A 13,424-nucleotide genomic window follows, 5' to 3' on the forward strand; every position below is an offset into this window, starting at 1 on the left:
CAAACAGGATTCACGATGGTTTGTGGGTCCAGAATTCCTGTACAAAGAAGAGTCACAGTGGCCTTGTAATGTGTTACCGGAACCGGATTCTACCGTAGAGCTTTGTATATTGAATGCACATCATCGCAAATCTTCCGAGTCGTTCATCGAATACAAGCGTTTCTCGAAATGGGAAAGACTCCAGCGAACAGTGGCATACGTAATCCGGTTTTGTTCGAAGTATGCAAAAAATACGTCCTTTGGGTCAACTAAAGAATGTGCACATTTAACACGAAGTGAGCTTCAGAAAGCTGAGATCGTGCTATTTCGTTGGATGCAATCGGAAGCGTACCCGGATGAGGTAGTTCAAATCCACAGGCAAAAGCAACACAATTCGAATGAAGCAGCGCGACTTGACAACACTAGCCCTCTTCGCAAATTATCACCAAAGATGGATGATGCTGGCGTACTACGAGTGGATGGGCGTATTGGAGCAGCACGCTTTGTACCATTTGATACACGGTTTCCAGTGATTCTTCCAAAAAATCACTACGTTACCAATCTAATTATCGACTGGTACCATCGACGGTACGGGCACGGTAATAATGAGACTGTGGTCAATGAGGTCAGGCAGAAGTATCACATTTCGAGCCTCAGACATGTTGTTCGCGTGGTTGCAAAGAGCTGTATATGGTGTACCGTGCACAAATCTTCTGCTTTCGCCCCTAGAATGGCTCCGCTTCCTGAATGTCGCCTAGCAGCGTACGTTAGACCATTTACGTTTGTTGGAGTTGACTATTGTGGCCCATATTTTATTCGTATCGGGAGGAGCAATGTTAAGAGATGGGTAGTCTTATTCGTATGCCAAACCATCCGCGCCGTACATCTTGAAGTAGCTAGTACTCTCTCAACCGACTCTTGCATATTGGCAGTGAGACGATTCATTGCTAGAAGAGGTGCTCCGCAGGAGATTTACAGTGATCAAGGTACTAACTTTCAAGGCGCTAGTAAAGAATTGAGGCAAGAGCTACAAAAAATCAACAAAACTCTGTCAAGTACCTTCACTAACCGACAAACTGCGTGGCGATTCAACCCACCTGCGGCGCCCCATATGGGAGGTTCGTGGGAACGTTTGATTCGGTCCGTCAAGATCGGCCTGAATACACTGTCTACTTCCAAAAGCCCTAATGAGGAAACATTTTATACGATACTGGTCGAGGTTGAATCGATGGTCAACTCAAGACCACTGACCTATATGCCTGTAGCAGCTGAGAATGACGAAGCTTTAACGCCCAATCACTTCTTGATGTTAAGTTCAAGCGGAGTTGTTCAACCACCGAAAGCACCTACCTGTACAGCAATCGCTCTACGAACAAATTGGGGACATGTTCAACAGACTTTAGACAGATTCTGGGCACGGTGGATACAAGAGTATCTGCCGACTATTTGTCGACGTACAAAGTGGTTCAACGATGTGAAGCCACTACAATCTGGAGATCTTGTAATCATCGTTGAAAACGGAATACGAAATGGCTGGATTCGGGGTAAGGTACTCCGAACGTACGCTGGAAAGGACGGTAGGGTTCGTGCTGCTGATGTGCAAACAAGTGGAGGAGTATTGCAAAGAGCGGCATCGAAGTTGGCACTTCTGGATATCGCCGAAAATGGTACAACCGAAGCAAGTCTCCGGTAATACGGGTCGGGGAATGTTGGCGATAGTCCTTACCTTCCGTGTGTATACAATGCGCTGGCACTCATACCGAAGAACGGAATGGTCAAACCATTGGCAAAATGTGAGTTCGTTAGAAGTACGATAGCAAAACAGATAAACAGAAAACAGTAAAATCTTAATCTAAACGTGGTTTATAAAACTTATCCTAAATTTACTATTTCTACATTCGTTTGGGCTTAAATCTATAGTTATCTTATCCTATGTAAGTAAAAATTGACAAATGAATTGTAAAATAACTAACATGAATTGTAAACATCTAGATACGAAAAAGTACAAGAATCTATAACGGTAATCAGGTGAACTTAAGCTAAAAGTGGACTAAAATCTGTAAGTACGATGAAAAATGAACTATACAAAATACTAAAGATTAAATATTTACAGCTTAAAGCTAATCCCAATCAAATTAATCGGGTTTGCTATATAGATGTCCGAAACTTTACCCGCAAATTCACCCGTGAGCCAACAGTGCTAATAGACTCGAACATTCTTGACTCATGACCTTATATGGGAACAATCCCGAGAAAAGTTTTCCAGTTTTAAAGACGGAAATGTTCCGATGACAATCAGTCACTACGAAATGAGCCTTACAAGGAGGTATAAGAGTGAGACTGTACAGATAAAAAAAATCTGGATCCTTTCTACTGATTGCACCTATTGGAGATAACCCAGTTGGGCTATGTCACTGGCAGTTTAGTTTGCTCAAATTCATGCAGATCTCTCTTAAGTTTAGGCATATGATTAAGTTTTTATCATTTCCGAGATTATCTTGACTTTTGTTAATTAGTACTGACGGTGCTAGAGTTGTGTTAATGTTGGTTCATCAGTTTCTATCGAATTTAACTAACTTCCGACAACTTCCTCCGGAAATTTCTATAGGAAAAGCTTAGTAAGGAATTCTTCCGGAAATTCGTTCAGAAATTCTACTAAGGATTCTTAAGAGAAATCTTCCAAAAAATCCTTTAGTAATATTTTCAGAAATTCCTACAGTAATTCATTCAGAAATAGTTTAATCAATTCCCAGAGAAATCGCTACAGTAAAAACTCAATTTCTCAATTTCTTTCTGGAACTTCCTCCAGAAATGCTAGGACGAAACTCTAGGAATATTCGAACGAATTTCAAAGGAATTTCTAAAGAATTTTCGAAATTCTCAAATTTCTTCAAGAATTCCTTTGGACATTTATTCAAAAATTGTTTTGGAATTTCCCCCAGAGATTTCTTTGGAAAATCCTCTGGAAATTAATTCAAAAATAAATTCTTAGGAATGTCCTCCATATATTCCTTTGAAAGTCCAAAGAAGGACTTCTAATAATTGTAGCGGGCTTGGTAGTCATATGGCTACTGCTTCTGCCTCATACGCAGGAGATCGTGGGTTCAATTCCAGGTCCGTTCCATTCTCCTACTTTGTATCTTTCTCTATATATATGCCTATATGCCGGGTATTAAGCCACCCGGAGTGGAAATTAATTACTATGTCTGAAACTTGATTATGCATATGTACAACATGTGATAGATTTAGTTCGGAAAAGGTATAGGCAATTAACTTTGAATGTACTGATCTCGAGTGGCGATCTCTCTTCGCTTGTGTGGTCGTGTTGGGATCTGACGACCAAACTGGCACAACCTCACACAACCCTACTTCATTGAGCGCCGTTGCTGAAGAAGCAAGTGTGTAGGAGCCGGACAATACTAAAATACTCATCCTACTTGGTTGATATTGTGTACAAAAATACATTTGTGAGAGTTAGTTCTGAAAATGTATTGCGAGAGATCGGCTGGTACCTGGTGCTGGGAATTTGGTTTCATCAGTACCCGCTAAGCTGCGGTGGACGACGGAGGTCCTTCGTAGCTTAGTAGGGAAAGCACCTGTCATGCGAACTGGGGTCGTGGGATCAAACCCCACCGAAGGGGCGGTTACCCTCCAATACCTTTTCCGAACTAAATCTATCACATGTTGTACATATGCATAATCAAGTTTCAGACATAGTAATCCAATTAGAAATTCCATCAGTCGCTTTCTCCTATCTATCACATTGGCAGCACATTGGTCCGTTAACCAAGATGGACCTCTGCCTCTCGAACCTAACCCAAAAATTCCAACAAATTCCGCATAAACTCGTGGCCAGTGCAGAGGTATATTCGGCTTGCAGTGGGCGAGTGATATTGCATCATCATTTCCTCCCCCTTCCCTACATTGACTTGCATTCTGACGTGGCAGGCGCCAGTATGACCTAACAAATGAGATCACCAGTACTTGTACATTGAAGATGTGAGCTAGTCCCAGGCAAACATCTGTTGGTTCCCTGTGCAAGAACAGCTGATCTGGTCATAATGGAGTTGCAACTACGAGCAGTCAATCAAGCTCAAGCTCAAGCTTATAAGAAGGACTTCTAATAATGCCTTCGGAATTTCCCTTAGAACTTTCAGGAAAATTTGATATGGATTTCATAGAATTTTCAGAGGACCTCCCCGAGGACCTCCCTTAGGAACCCCCGAAGAAACTTCTGAAGAAATTTACAAAGACTTTCCCTGGGAGAATGTTCAATGGAACTACTGGGGGATTTTTTCAAATATTATTTGGAACTCCTGGAGGAGATCCCGAAAGTATTTCCGGAGGAATTAAGAAATGATTTTTGGAAGAATTTCCGGTGAAGAACCTGAGCGGGTTTTCAAAAAGTATTCCTAAAAGAATTTTCGAGAAAGTTGCTAAATGAATTTCCAATGGAGTTTCTAAAAGAACCCATTAATGAACTTCCGGATGAATCCCTGAAAGATTTTCGAAAGAATTTACGATATAATTTCTTATGGAATTTCCTAAAAAAATCCTAGATTTCTCCAGAAATTTCTTTCAGAGTTACGTCAGGATTTCCTCCAGGAATTCTTTTAAAAATTCATTTTTTTCATCTGTGCGTTCTATATTCATAGTTAAAATTAAATTAAGCCGATACAAATATTTAAAAAATTGTCCCCCTCGGATTATCTTTGCCTGAAAGTAGTAAATTGAGGGGGCAACAATAAAATTTCTAGAAAGTTTTGAGGGTTTCCAAAATTTTCTTTTACAAATCCAAGGAGTTTTAGATTTTTTTTATTTAAAAATTAATTTTTATTATTCTTTCTTGACCTTTCGGAGACCAGTAGGACATGACTTTTAATAAATATTTGTAACGGCCTTTCCTCCCAAATAGACCATATACCAAGAACTTACGTATTGCTTGCTCAACATGAACTTAATTTGAAATGAAGTGAGAATATTTGAAAATTCTAAATTATTTGCTTTACTAACAAAAAATCATCTCACATCGTTAAAGATCGGGCATACAGCTTTTGAATTTCAACTGTTATAGAGACGCAAATGGGCAAATGCTTGTTTCAGATTCGAATTCAATACAGTGTCCCAGTACAGTGTTAATCACTGGTGTCACAGATATTCCATTTGAAAAAAAAAATGCGCTTTAAAAAAATCCGTAGATTTCCGCAGAAATTTTAAAATTTCCGTAGTTTTTATCTACGGATCCGTAGATCCGTAGAAAGCATTCAATTTCGTAAATCTATCGTTCACACCGCGTTCACACTGCATCCATCGTTCACACCGCGAAAATCGGAAGACTGCGGTGGAGGACGATTTGCGGACCCTCCTCAGACTGCGTGGTTGCCGACGTGCAGCCATGGACCGTGCTGAATGGAGAAGACTTTTATGCACTGCACAGGCCTCTCCGGCCTTAGTCTGATTTCATTCATTCATTCATCATCTGATTGCAGCTTGGCCACACACAGTGCATTAAGCATTGGGCTATAATGTAACAGTTACGGTGTTTTTGGTAGCATTTTGTTATGAGTGAGACGTTTGATTTTTTTTGCTAACTTTTTAATACATGCATTCATCTCTTAGACTAGGTGTTCCGCGTTTTCTTAACACTATCATCCTTATTTGCTATGTACATTTTTAATTATTACTATTCGACCCGGCAGACGTTGTTCTGCATACCTAGTAGGCGAAAATGCGCGTTGTGATCTGCCCATACGAATCTTTGTTCTAGTTTTTCACCATTTACTCAATCCTATAGGATTGCATACTCGGATACTAGTATACTCGTGATTTTGCATGAGGAAATATCATATAAAGCCGTCGGAAACGAACATATCTGCTGAAGGAATGATGAAAATCCATTATTTTATTATTATCCATCAGTGTTGGTAAAATCACTCATAAATATCAATCTACGAACGCTCCCGTGCTAACGAAATCGTCTGCGATTTTAAAGGAATGCATCACGCTTGAAATTTTCATGCTAAAACGCATCATTTCACTCATTTGCCAAAAAATCATTTTGGTTTAAAAACGCATTTGAAATCAATTTGGGGGCAATTTATTGCTTTTACATAAAAGAGTGTCTGATATTTTATGCGACAAACGTCAATTCACTGTTTTTAACGAAGGAGAACAAAAGAAAACCTACGATGATTCAACTCATCCATGAGTTTGTAGGTGCTGAGTTGAGTGCGTTTCAACTCACGCTTGATTTGAATCATCCATAAGTTTTGAGATTTTGAGTTTTTACCAACACTGTTATCCATTATGAAAATCCATCGTTTTTGAGTTATGCGGATACGAACACAGACCATTTCATTTTTATATATATAGATTAATACATTTCAATTGCCTCTATCAGTTGAGATTTTTCCTCTGGTTGAATTGAACCATGTAGGAATTACAATGTTTTCAACTTAAACTAAACTCAACCTAATTTATACTAAGGGTACAAGGAGCTAATTGTGGCAATAGAAGATTGCAACAATTTTTGTCTAAAATTGGAAATTATTTTGTTGGACATTTGTTGCAATGTCTTAATATAAGAACTTCTATGAAGTTCATTGGTACTATTAAACGGAGGCAACTTCAGAATCATTTTCAAAATTTCATTTTGAATCCCCTGAAGTGCCTTCCGATTTTCTGTTTATTAAGTGTCTATAGACACTTAATATATTTGTTTCATTTGGTTTGAATGCCTTCAATGTGACTTTTAAAAGTTAATTTTTGATCTAGCAGAAGTCCTAAATATTTAGCTTCGCTAGACCAATTAATTGGAACCCCATTCATAGTGACAATATGTCTGCTAGAAGGTTTCAAATAAGAAGCTTTCGGCTTATGTGGGAAAATTATAAGCTGAGTTTAAGAAGCATTCGGAGAAATTTTCCATTTTCGCAAGTAAGTGGAGAAAATATCCAAACTTTTTTGCAATCTACTTCAAATGACACGAAGGCTTCGCCCTTTGGCTGAGAGACCTGTGTCATCTGCGAACAAAGATTTTTGACACCCTGGTGGTAAATCAGGTAAGTCAGAAGTAAAAATGTTATACAATATGGGCCCCAGTATGCTGCCTTGGGGGACACCAGCCCTTACAGGTAATCTATCAGATTTATAATTCTGATAGTTTACCTGCAGTGAGCGATCTGATAAATAATTTTGGATCAGTTTAATGATGTACAGAGGAAAATTAAAATTCATCAATTTTACAATCAAACCTTCATGCCAAACACTGTCAAATGCTTTCTCTATATCAAGAAGAGCAACTCCAGTCGAATATCCTTCAGATTTGTTGAGCCGAATTAAATTCGTAACTCTTAATAACTGATGGGTGGTTGAATGCCCATGGCGAAAACCAAATTGCTCATCAGCAAAAATAGAATTGTCATTAATATGAACCATCATTCTATTTAAAATATTTTTTCAAACAGTTTGCTTATTGAAGAAAGCAAACTGATTGGGCGATAACTAGAAGCCTCAGCTGGATTTCGGCTTCAAAATTGGAACAACTTTAACGTTTTTCCATTTATCAGGAAAGTATGCCAATTGAAAACATTTGTTTAATAAATTAACCAAAAAGGATAAAGAGCCCTCGGGAAGTTTTTTGATAAGTATGTAGAAAATACCATCATCATCCGGGGCTTTCATATTTTTAAATTTTCTAGTAACAGATCTCACATCATCCAAAATAGCTCCCAACGAAGGGTCAAAAACATTCTCTTGATTGAGAATGTCTTCGAAGCTCCGTGTAACCTGATCCTCAATTGGACTAGTGAGACCTAGACTAAAATTATGGGCACTCTCGAACTGCTGAGCAAGTTTTTGAGCCTTTTCACCATTTGTTAATAAAATTTTATTTCCCTCGTTAAGCGCTGGAATCGGCTTTTGAGGTTTTTTAAGAATTTTTGTTAATTTCCAAAAGGGTTTCGAACTGGGATCCAAATTCGAGACATTATTCTCAAAGTTGGTATTTCTCAGAATAGCGAAACGTTTTTTAATTTCATTTTGCAAATCACTTTCAACGCGGGATCGCGAGTTCTTTGGTATTGCCTTCGCCTCACATTTTTAAGACGGATCAGTAGCTGAAGATCGTCGTCATTAATAATGGAGTTGAATTTAATTTCACATTTAGGAATTGCAATGCCTCTGGCTACGACAATTAAATTTGTCAAAGATACGAGAGCATTATCAATATCACTTTTGGTATCGAGAGGAATATCAACATCAAAATTCTTATCGATATACGTTTTATATAAATCCCAATCAGCTCTATGATAATTGAAAGTAGAGCTGATTGGATTGTTTATGGCTTCTTGTGAGATTTCAAACGTGACAGGAAGGTGATTAGAGTCAAAGTCAGCATGAGTTACCAATTGGCCACACAGCTGACTTGAATCCGTTAAAACTAAATCAATTGTAGAAGGATTTCGACTGGAAGAAAAACAAGTTGGTCCATTGGGATATTTAATAGGGATAGTAGAATATCCCGCAGAACAATCTTCAAATAAAATTTAACCATTAGAATTGCTTTGAGCGTTATTCCATGAACGGTGTTTGGCATTATGAAATTTTGAAGAATTTGAAGATCAGCCCTCAATAAATTCCTTTGCTGCCCATTGCACTAGAGAGGCAAGTAGGCAGCAATAAAAGAGAATTGTCCAAAATTTGTTTCAACAGAAACTCCCAAGGTATAGAAAACTTTGGTTTCAAACGAAGAATATAATTCTCGGGTACTTATTCAAAAGGACGTATGTGATTTTGTAAACAAAGATTCAAACGTCGATTTGTCCAAACTGATGGCACTCCCACGCAAACCAACACCACCAACCGGTAACCGAAGGCTTACCCAACCTGTCTGTGGTGATGGTTTGCGTGGGAGTGGACAATGCTACATGAGTCGTCAAAACGAACGTTATTTTCCGTTGAAGAAAATCATTCATCGTATGAAAATCATTCATCGTTGGTAAATTTTCAGAAATGACGTTTTGCCTGCCTGCAGCGATGCTTGCATAGGTGGCCGTGTTTGAAAAATTAGAATTCGACGAGCTGCTCGTTACTCGTTGAGAGGTAGGAGCAATTTTTTTTCGTTGATTGTGGTGGGTATGAATTGCTGGACCGGTATATGATTGCGGATTTTGAGCGTTTGAAAAAAAAATCAATAAATTTCTGTCCCTCCCTTCTTTATTCTAGAATACCTACTACAATCTCCACTAAAGAAAAGAATGAGAATGGATCATGTTTAAATTGCGTGGTCCTCTTATGAGATTTTTTGTCTACTTTTTCTCATAGTGTGCAATTGCTGTTGAAAAAAAGTAAAACATGAAGCATTTAAAAATTTCGCAAACTCTCCCTTTTATTTCCCCAGCACCCCCTTCCTACCATCAAGGAGTTTATGAGTAATACGCTGGGTAATCAAAGTGAATTTATAAAGAAGCCATAAACGAGTTAATAAGCGCACAATTCAAACGAACAAAATAAAGAACCATCCTGAAAAGTAATCTCGTGTATCATGAGTCTCACTAAGTACATATATTTTGTTTTTAATTGGTTTTTAAAACGGCAATATAAGCTAAATACATGTATATAGCGCAGTGTTTCAACTTATTTTACGGTGCACTTATTCACACAAAGTACTCCAGATACCTATCAGTTAATATATAATGAGACATTTTTTCTCATCGTAAGTCGAGTGCATCTTTGAACAGCTTTGAACCACCATCCAAGAAAATGCATTTTACTGTCACTTTTGTTTGCTAAATTCATTAATTGAAGAACATGCACATCGCACTCTCCGGAGAAATGAAACTTCCGCACATACATGTGCCCGCCGGCAGCTATAAGAATCGTCAATCTGGGGTCGACGTGTACGACTTCAACTGCCATTATTCAACTTGTCGAGAGAAGAGCAATAAAATGCATTTCGTCACTCGAGGAAACCGACGGGAAAAACCCCGGGAGCTATGGGAGATAAGCAAACAGCAACACGGCTACCACCGGGCATGAAAAATGCAACTCGGTGGGGGCGGCGGTAAGCCAAACGCCACTGGGATACAAACTAAAAGCTTACTTGTAGTAAAACCACAGCATGAAGAGATGCGACGGCAGGAAGCAGATCCCAAATATAACGACAAACGCCAGCACGGTGACAGCAACTTTTCGCCTCGCTTTGACCTGGAAAGAAAAGTGGTGAAAAAGAAAAATAGACAAAGCAACTATGTTAGCATGGGGAAAATGCCACGTGGGAGGAATTTTGTTGTAACGTTGGTTTTGGTAGTTGGTTCAAAAGTTTTTATTATGGATAAAAATGCATTTTAGCAATGCTGATGATGCTTAAACGTTGCCAATTTTATGATATTTCTATTATTGCTATGAATCGTGAAGCTTGTGTACCTATATATTATGCTATGAATATGAAATGTTTGTCAATCATGTAAAGAACAACTTGACGTACATTTTAGGGTGGGCCAGTATAATTGATTGTCGACCATCGGTAGATTTATTATATGAACATTATGAATGCAAAATTGGGCGCGTTTGTATTGGGACGCAGGATAGCCGCGAGGTCAGAGTTTGTGCTTTGTACGGTCGGTGAGTAAATAAATAAATGAATGTTTATATTTCGGAAAGTGTGCAGAACCTCCGTAATGCTGGGTATAGACACCTTTGCATTGTGTGTTACGGTGTAAGATCTACCACGGTAACATTGTCACCTACAGGCACTAACTAACTAATACCTTCCTCAATATCCAACTCCGTGGTACTTATGAGGGTGTCACTGAGTCGGGATCTTCTTATAAAGTAAGCACTACATCAACACCTCCTTCCCCTCCCAGGAGTAGTAATCCTCGTGCTTTTGTGATCTGTGTTCTAGATTGAAATCAAGGACCAATATTTTGATTTCTGATAGCAATCTGGATAGGGATTTCAAAAGAAAAACAACGTAACTTTGCTATGCTTATATTTCGGGAAGTTCACAGAACGATCAAAATAATTTGTTCTGCTTTATTTGGCCGGTATATTAATACACTGGATTTTGTTTTTACACGATTTACATTTTCTCAATTTTCCACTCATCCTAAATGTTTAACGTATATTAATTGTCATGTGATTTTTCTTTGATTTATTCTGGATTTTTTGAAACATGTTGCGAAGAGATTGGTGGCAAATTGAAGTCACACGATCAAAAATACATGCGAAAAAAATCGTGTAAAAACAAAATCCTGTGTACTGGATTTACTGGATCCGCGTAGTTAAAATCGTAAACAGTTGATTTTTGATTAATTTATGCAAAAGTCGTTTGCGTTTTTTACGCGGATTTCGGATTTTACACGGTTTTCGAAAGAATATTTTAAGTCTTTTGTAAGGAAAAAGTAAATAATAGAGGTACGATGCTAGGTTATTAGAGCCAAGGCCGTCAGTCCCGAAGGTCATTTGGCCACAGCCTTTAGAGTAGAAAGTAGAGAAGTAAGTAGTGATAAGTGAGAAGCGAGAAGTCAGGAAGTGAGAAGCGAGAAATGAGTAGTGAGAAGTGAGATGTGAGAGGTAGCAAGTGATCTGTGAGAAGTGAGAAGTGAGAAATAATATGTGAGATGTGAGAATTGATAAGTGAGTAATAAGAAGTAATATGTGAGATGTGAGAAGTAAGAAGGGAGAAGTGAGGAGTGTGAAGTGAGAAACTGAAAGTGAGAAGTAAGAAGGGAGAAATGAGAAGTGACAAGTAAGAGGCGAGAAGTGAATAGTGAGAAGTGAGTAATGAAATAGAGATGTGAGATGTGAGAAGGGAGAAGTGCGAAGCGAAAAGTCATAAGTGAGAAGCGAGAAGTGAGAAGCGATAAGTGATAAGTGAGAAGCGAAAACTGAGAAGCGATAAGTGAGAAATGAGATTGAGAAGTGAGAAGTAACAAATGAGAAATTAGACACGATAAGTGAGATTTGAGGAGAAATGAGAATTGAGAAGTAATATGTGAGATGTGAGATGTAATAGGTGAGAAATAAGGAGGGGGAAGTGAGAAAGTAGAAATGAGAAATAAGAAGTGAGAAGTAAGAAGAGAGAAGTGAGAAGTGATGATGATGATTATGATGATGATGGTCCCGCCACATACCCCTACAAATAAGAAATAAGAAGTGAGAGATGAGAAGTGAATAGTGAGAAGTGAGAAATAAGATAAAGATGTGAGATGTGAAAAGTTAGAAATGAAAAACGAGAAGTGATAAATAAGCATGAGCATGATTGACCGCCCACGGTTGCTACTCCGTTATTGCCAGGTCAGCTGTAATTACACAGGGAATCAACAGATGATGTTTGGGACTGAAGGCCAACGACACGCGACGTTCCCAAGCGGTCACTCATCTAAGTACTAATCGCGCCCGATGTTGCTTAACTTCAGTGATCGGACGAGAACTGGTGTTTTCAACATGGTATGATTGTTGACACGTGCGGTAAGACGTGCGGCTACAAAGCAAGACTATGCTGAGGGTGGCTGGGTTCGATTCCCGGTGCCGGTCTAAGCAATTTTCGGATTGGAAATTGTCTCGACTTCCCTGGGCATAAAACTATCATCGTGCTAGCCTCATGATATGCGAGAATGCAAAAATGGTATCCTGGCTTAGAAACCTCGCAGTTAATAACTGTGGAAGTTCTGAATGAACACTAAGCTGCGAGGTGGCTCTGTCCCACTGTGGGGATGTAATGCCAATAAGAAAAAAAAAATGATTGTTGACAAGAAACGAGAAGTGATAAGCCAAAAAATGAGAAGCTACAAGTGAGAAGCTAGGTGAGAGGAGGTAAGGTAAGTTAGAAGTGAGAAATTCGATTTGAAAAGTCAGATGTAAGATGTAAGAATTGAGAAATGGGAAGTGATAAGTGAGAGCCGAGAAAAGGGAAGCACCATATGAGAAGTGATATTGAGAAGTGAGAAATTCAATACGAGATGTGAGAAGTAAGAAGCGAGAAGTGAGAAGTAAGAAGCAAGGAATGAATGGAGAGAAATAAGCTGTGAGAAGTGAGAAGCGAGAAACGAAAAGCAGTAAGATGTTAGAAGTGAAGGAAAGAAGGGTGAAGTTAGAACGGAGCAGTGGGGAGTGTGAAGTGAGAAGTGAGAATTAAGAAGAGAGAAGTGAGAAGCGAGAAGTAAGAAGTGAGAGGCGAGAAGTGAATAATGAGAAGTTAGAAATGAGATAAAGTTGTGAGATGTGAAAAGTGAGAAGTGAGAAATGAGAAGTGATAAGTGAGAGCTGAGAAATGAGTGGTAAGTGAGATTTAGAAGTTCGATACGAGAAGGGAGATGTAAGATGTGAGAAGCGAGAAGTGAGAAACGAGAAGTGATGAGTGAGACCATAACTCTTGAAGACCATAATTTACTCTTCAAGAGTGTTTTAAAACCATCATGAAACCAAAATGTTACTAGGGT

At 38.7% G+C, this 13,424-nt stretch overlaps 1 protein-coding gene and 1 non-coding gene across 2 annotated transcripts in view; both read right to left on the minus strand.

Moving 5' to 3' along the window:
* LOC134220171 (neuropeptide CCHamide-1 receptor-like) overlaps positions 1-13,424 on the minus strand; it is a 205,873-nt gene that overhangs the window by 24,376 nt on the left and 168,073 nt on the right. The window contains exon 6 of the mRNA XM_062699158.1: positions 10,082-10,185. Coding sequence (XP_062555142.1) covers positions 10,082-10,185 — 104 coding nt within the window. The remainder of the gene's footprint in view (positions 1-10,081; positions 10,186-13,424) is intronic.
* LOC134228188 (5S ribosomal RNA) lies at positions 12,328-12,446 on the minus strand. Its single transcript, XR_009983858.1, has one exon. It is a non-coding gene; the product is annotated as a 5S ribosomal RNA (ribosomal RNA).

The sequence above is a fragment of the Armigeres subalbatus genome, chromosome 3 (assembly GCF_024139115.2).
Source record: "Armigeres subalbatus isolate Guangzhou_Male chromosome 3, GZ_Asu_2, whole genome shotgun sequence".
NCBI lineage: Eukaryota > Metazoa > Arthropoda > Insecta > Diptera > Culicidae > Armigeres > Armigeres subalbatus.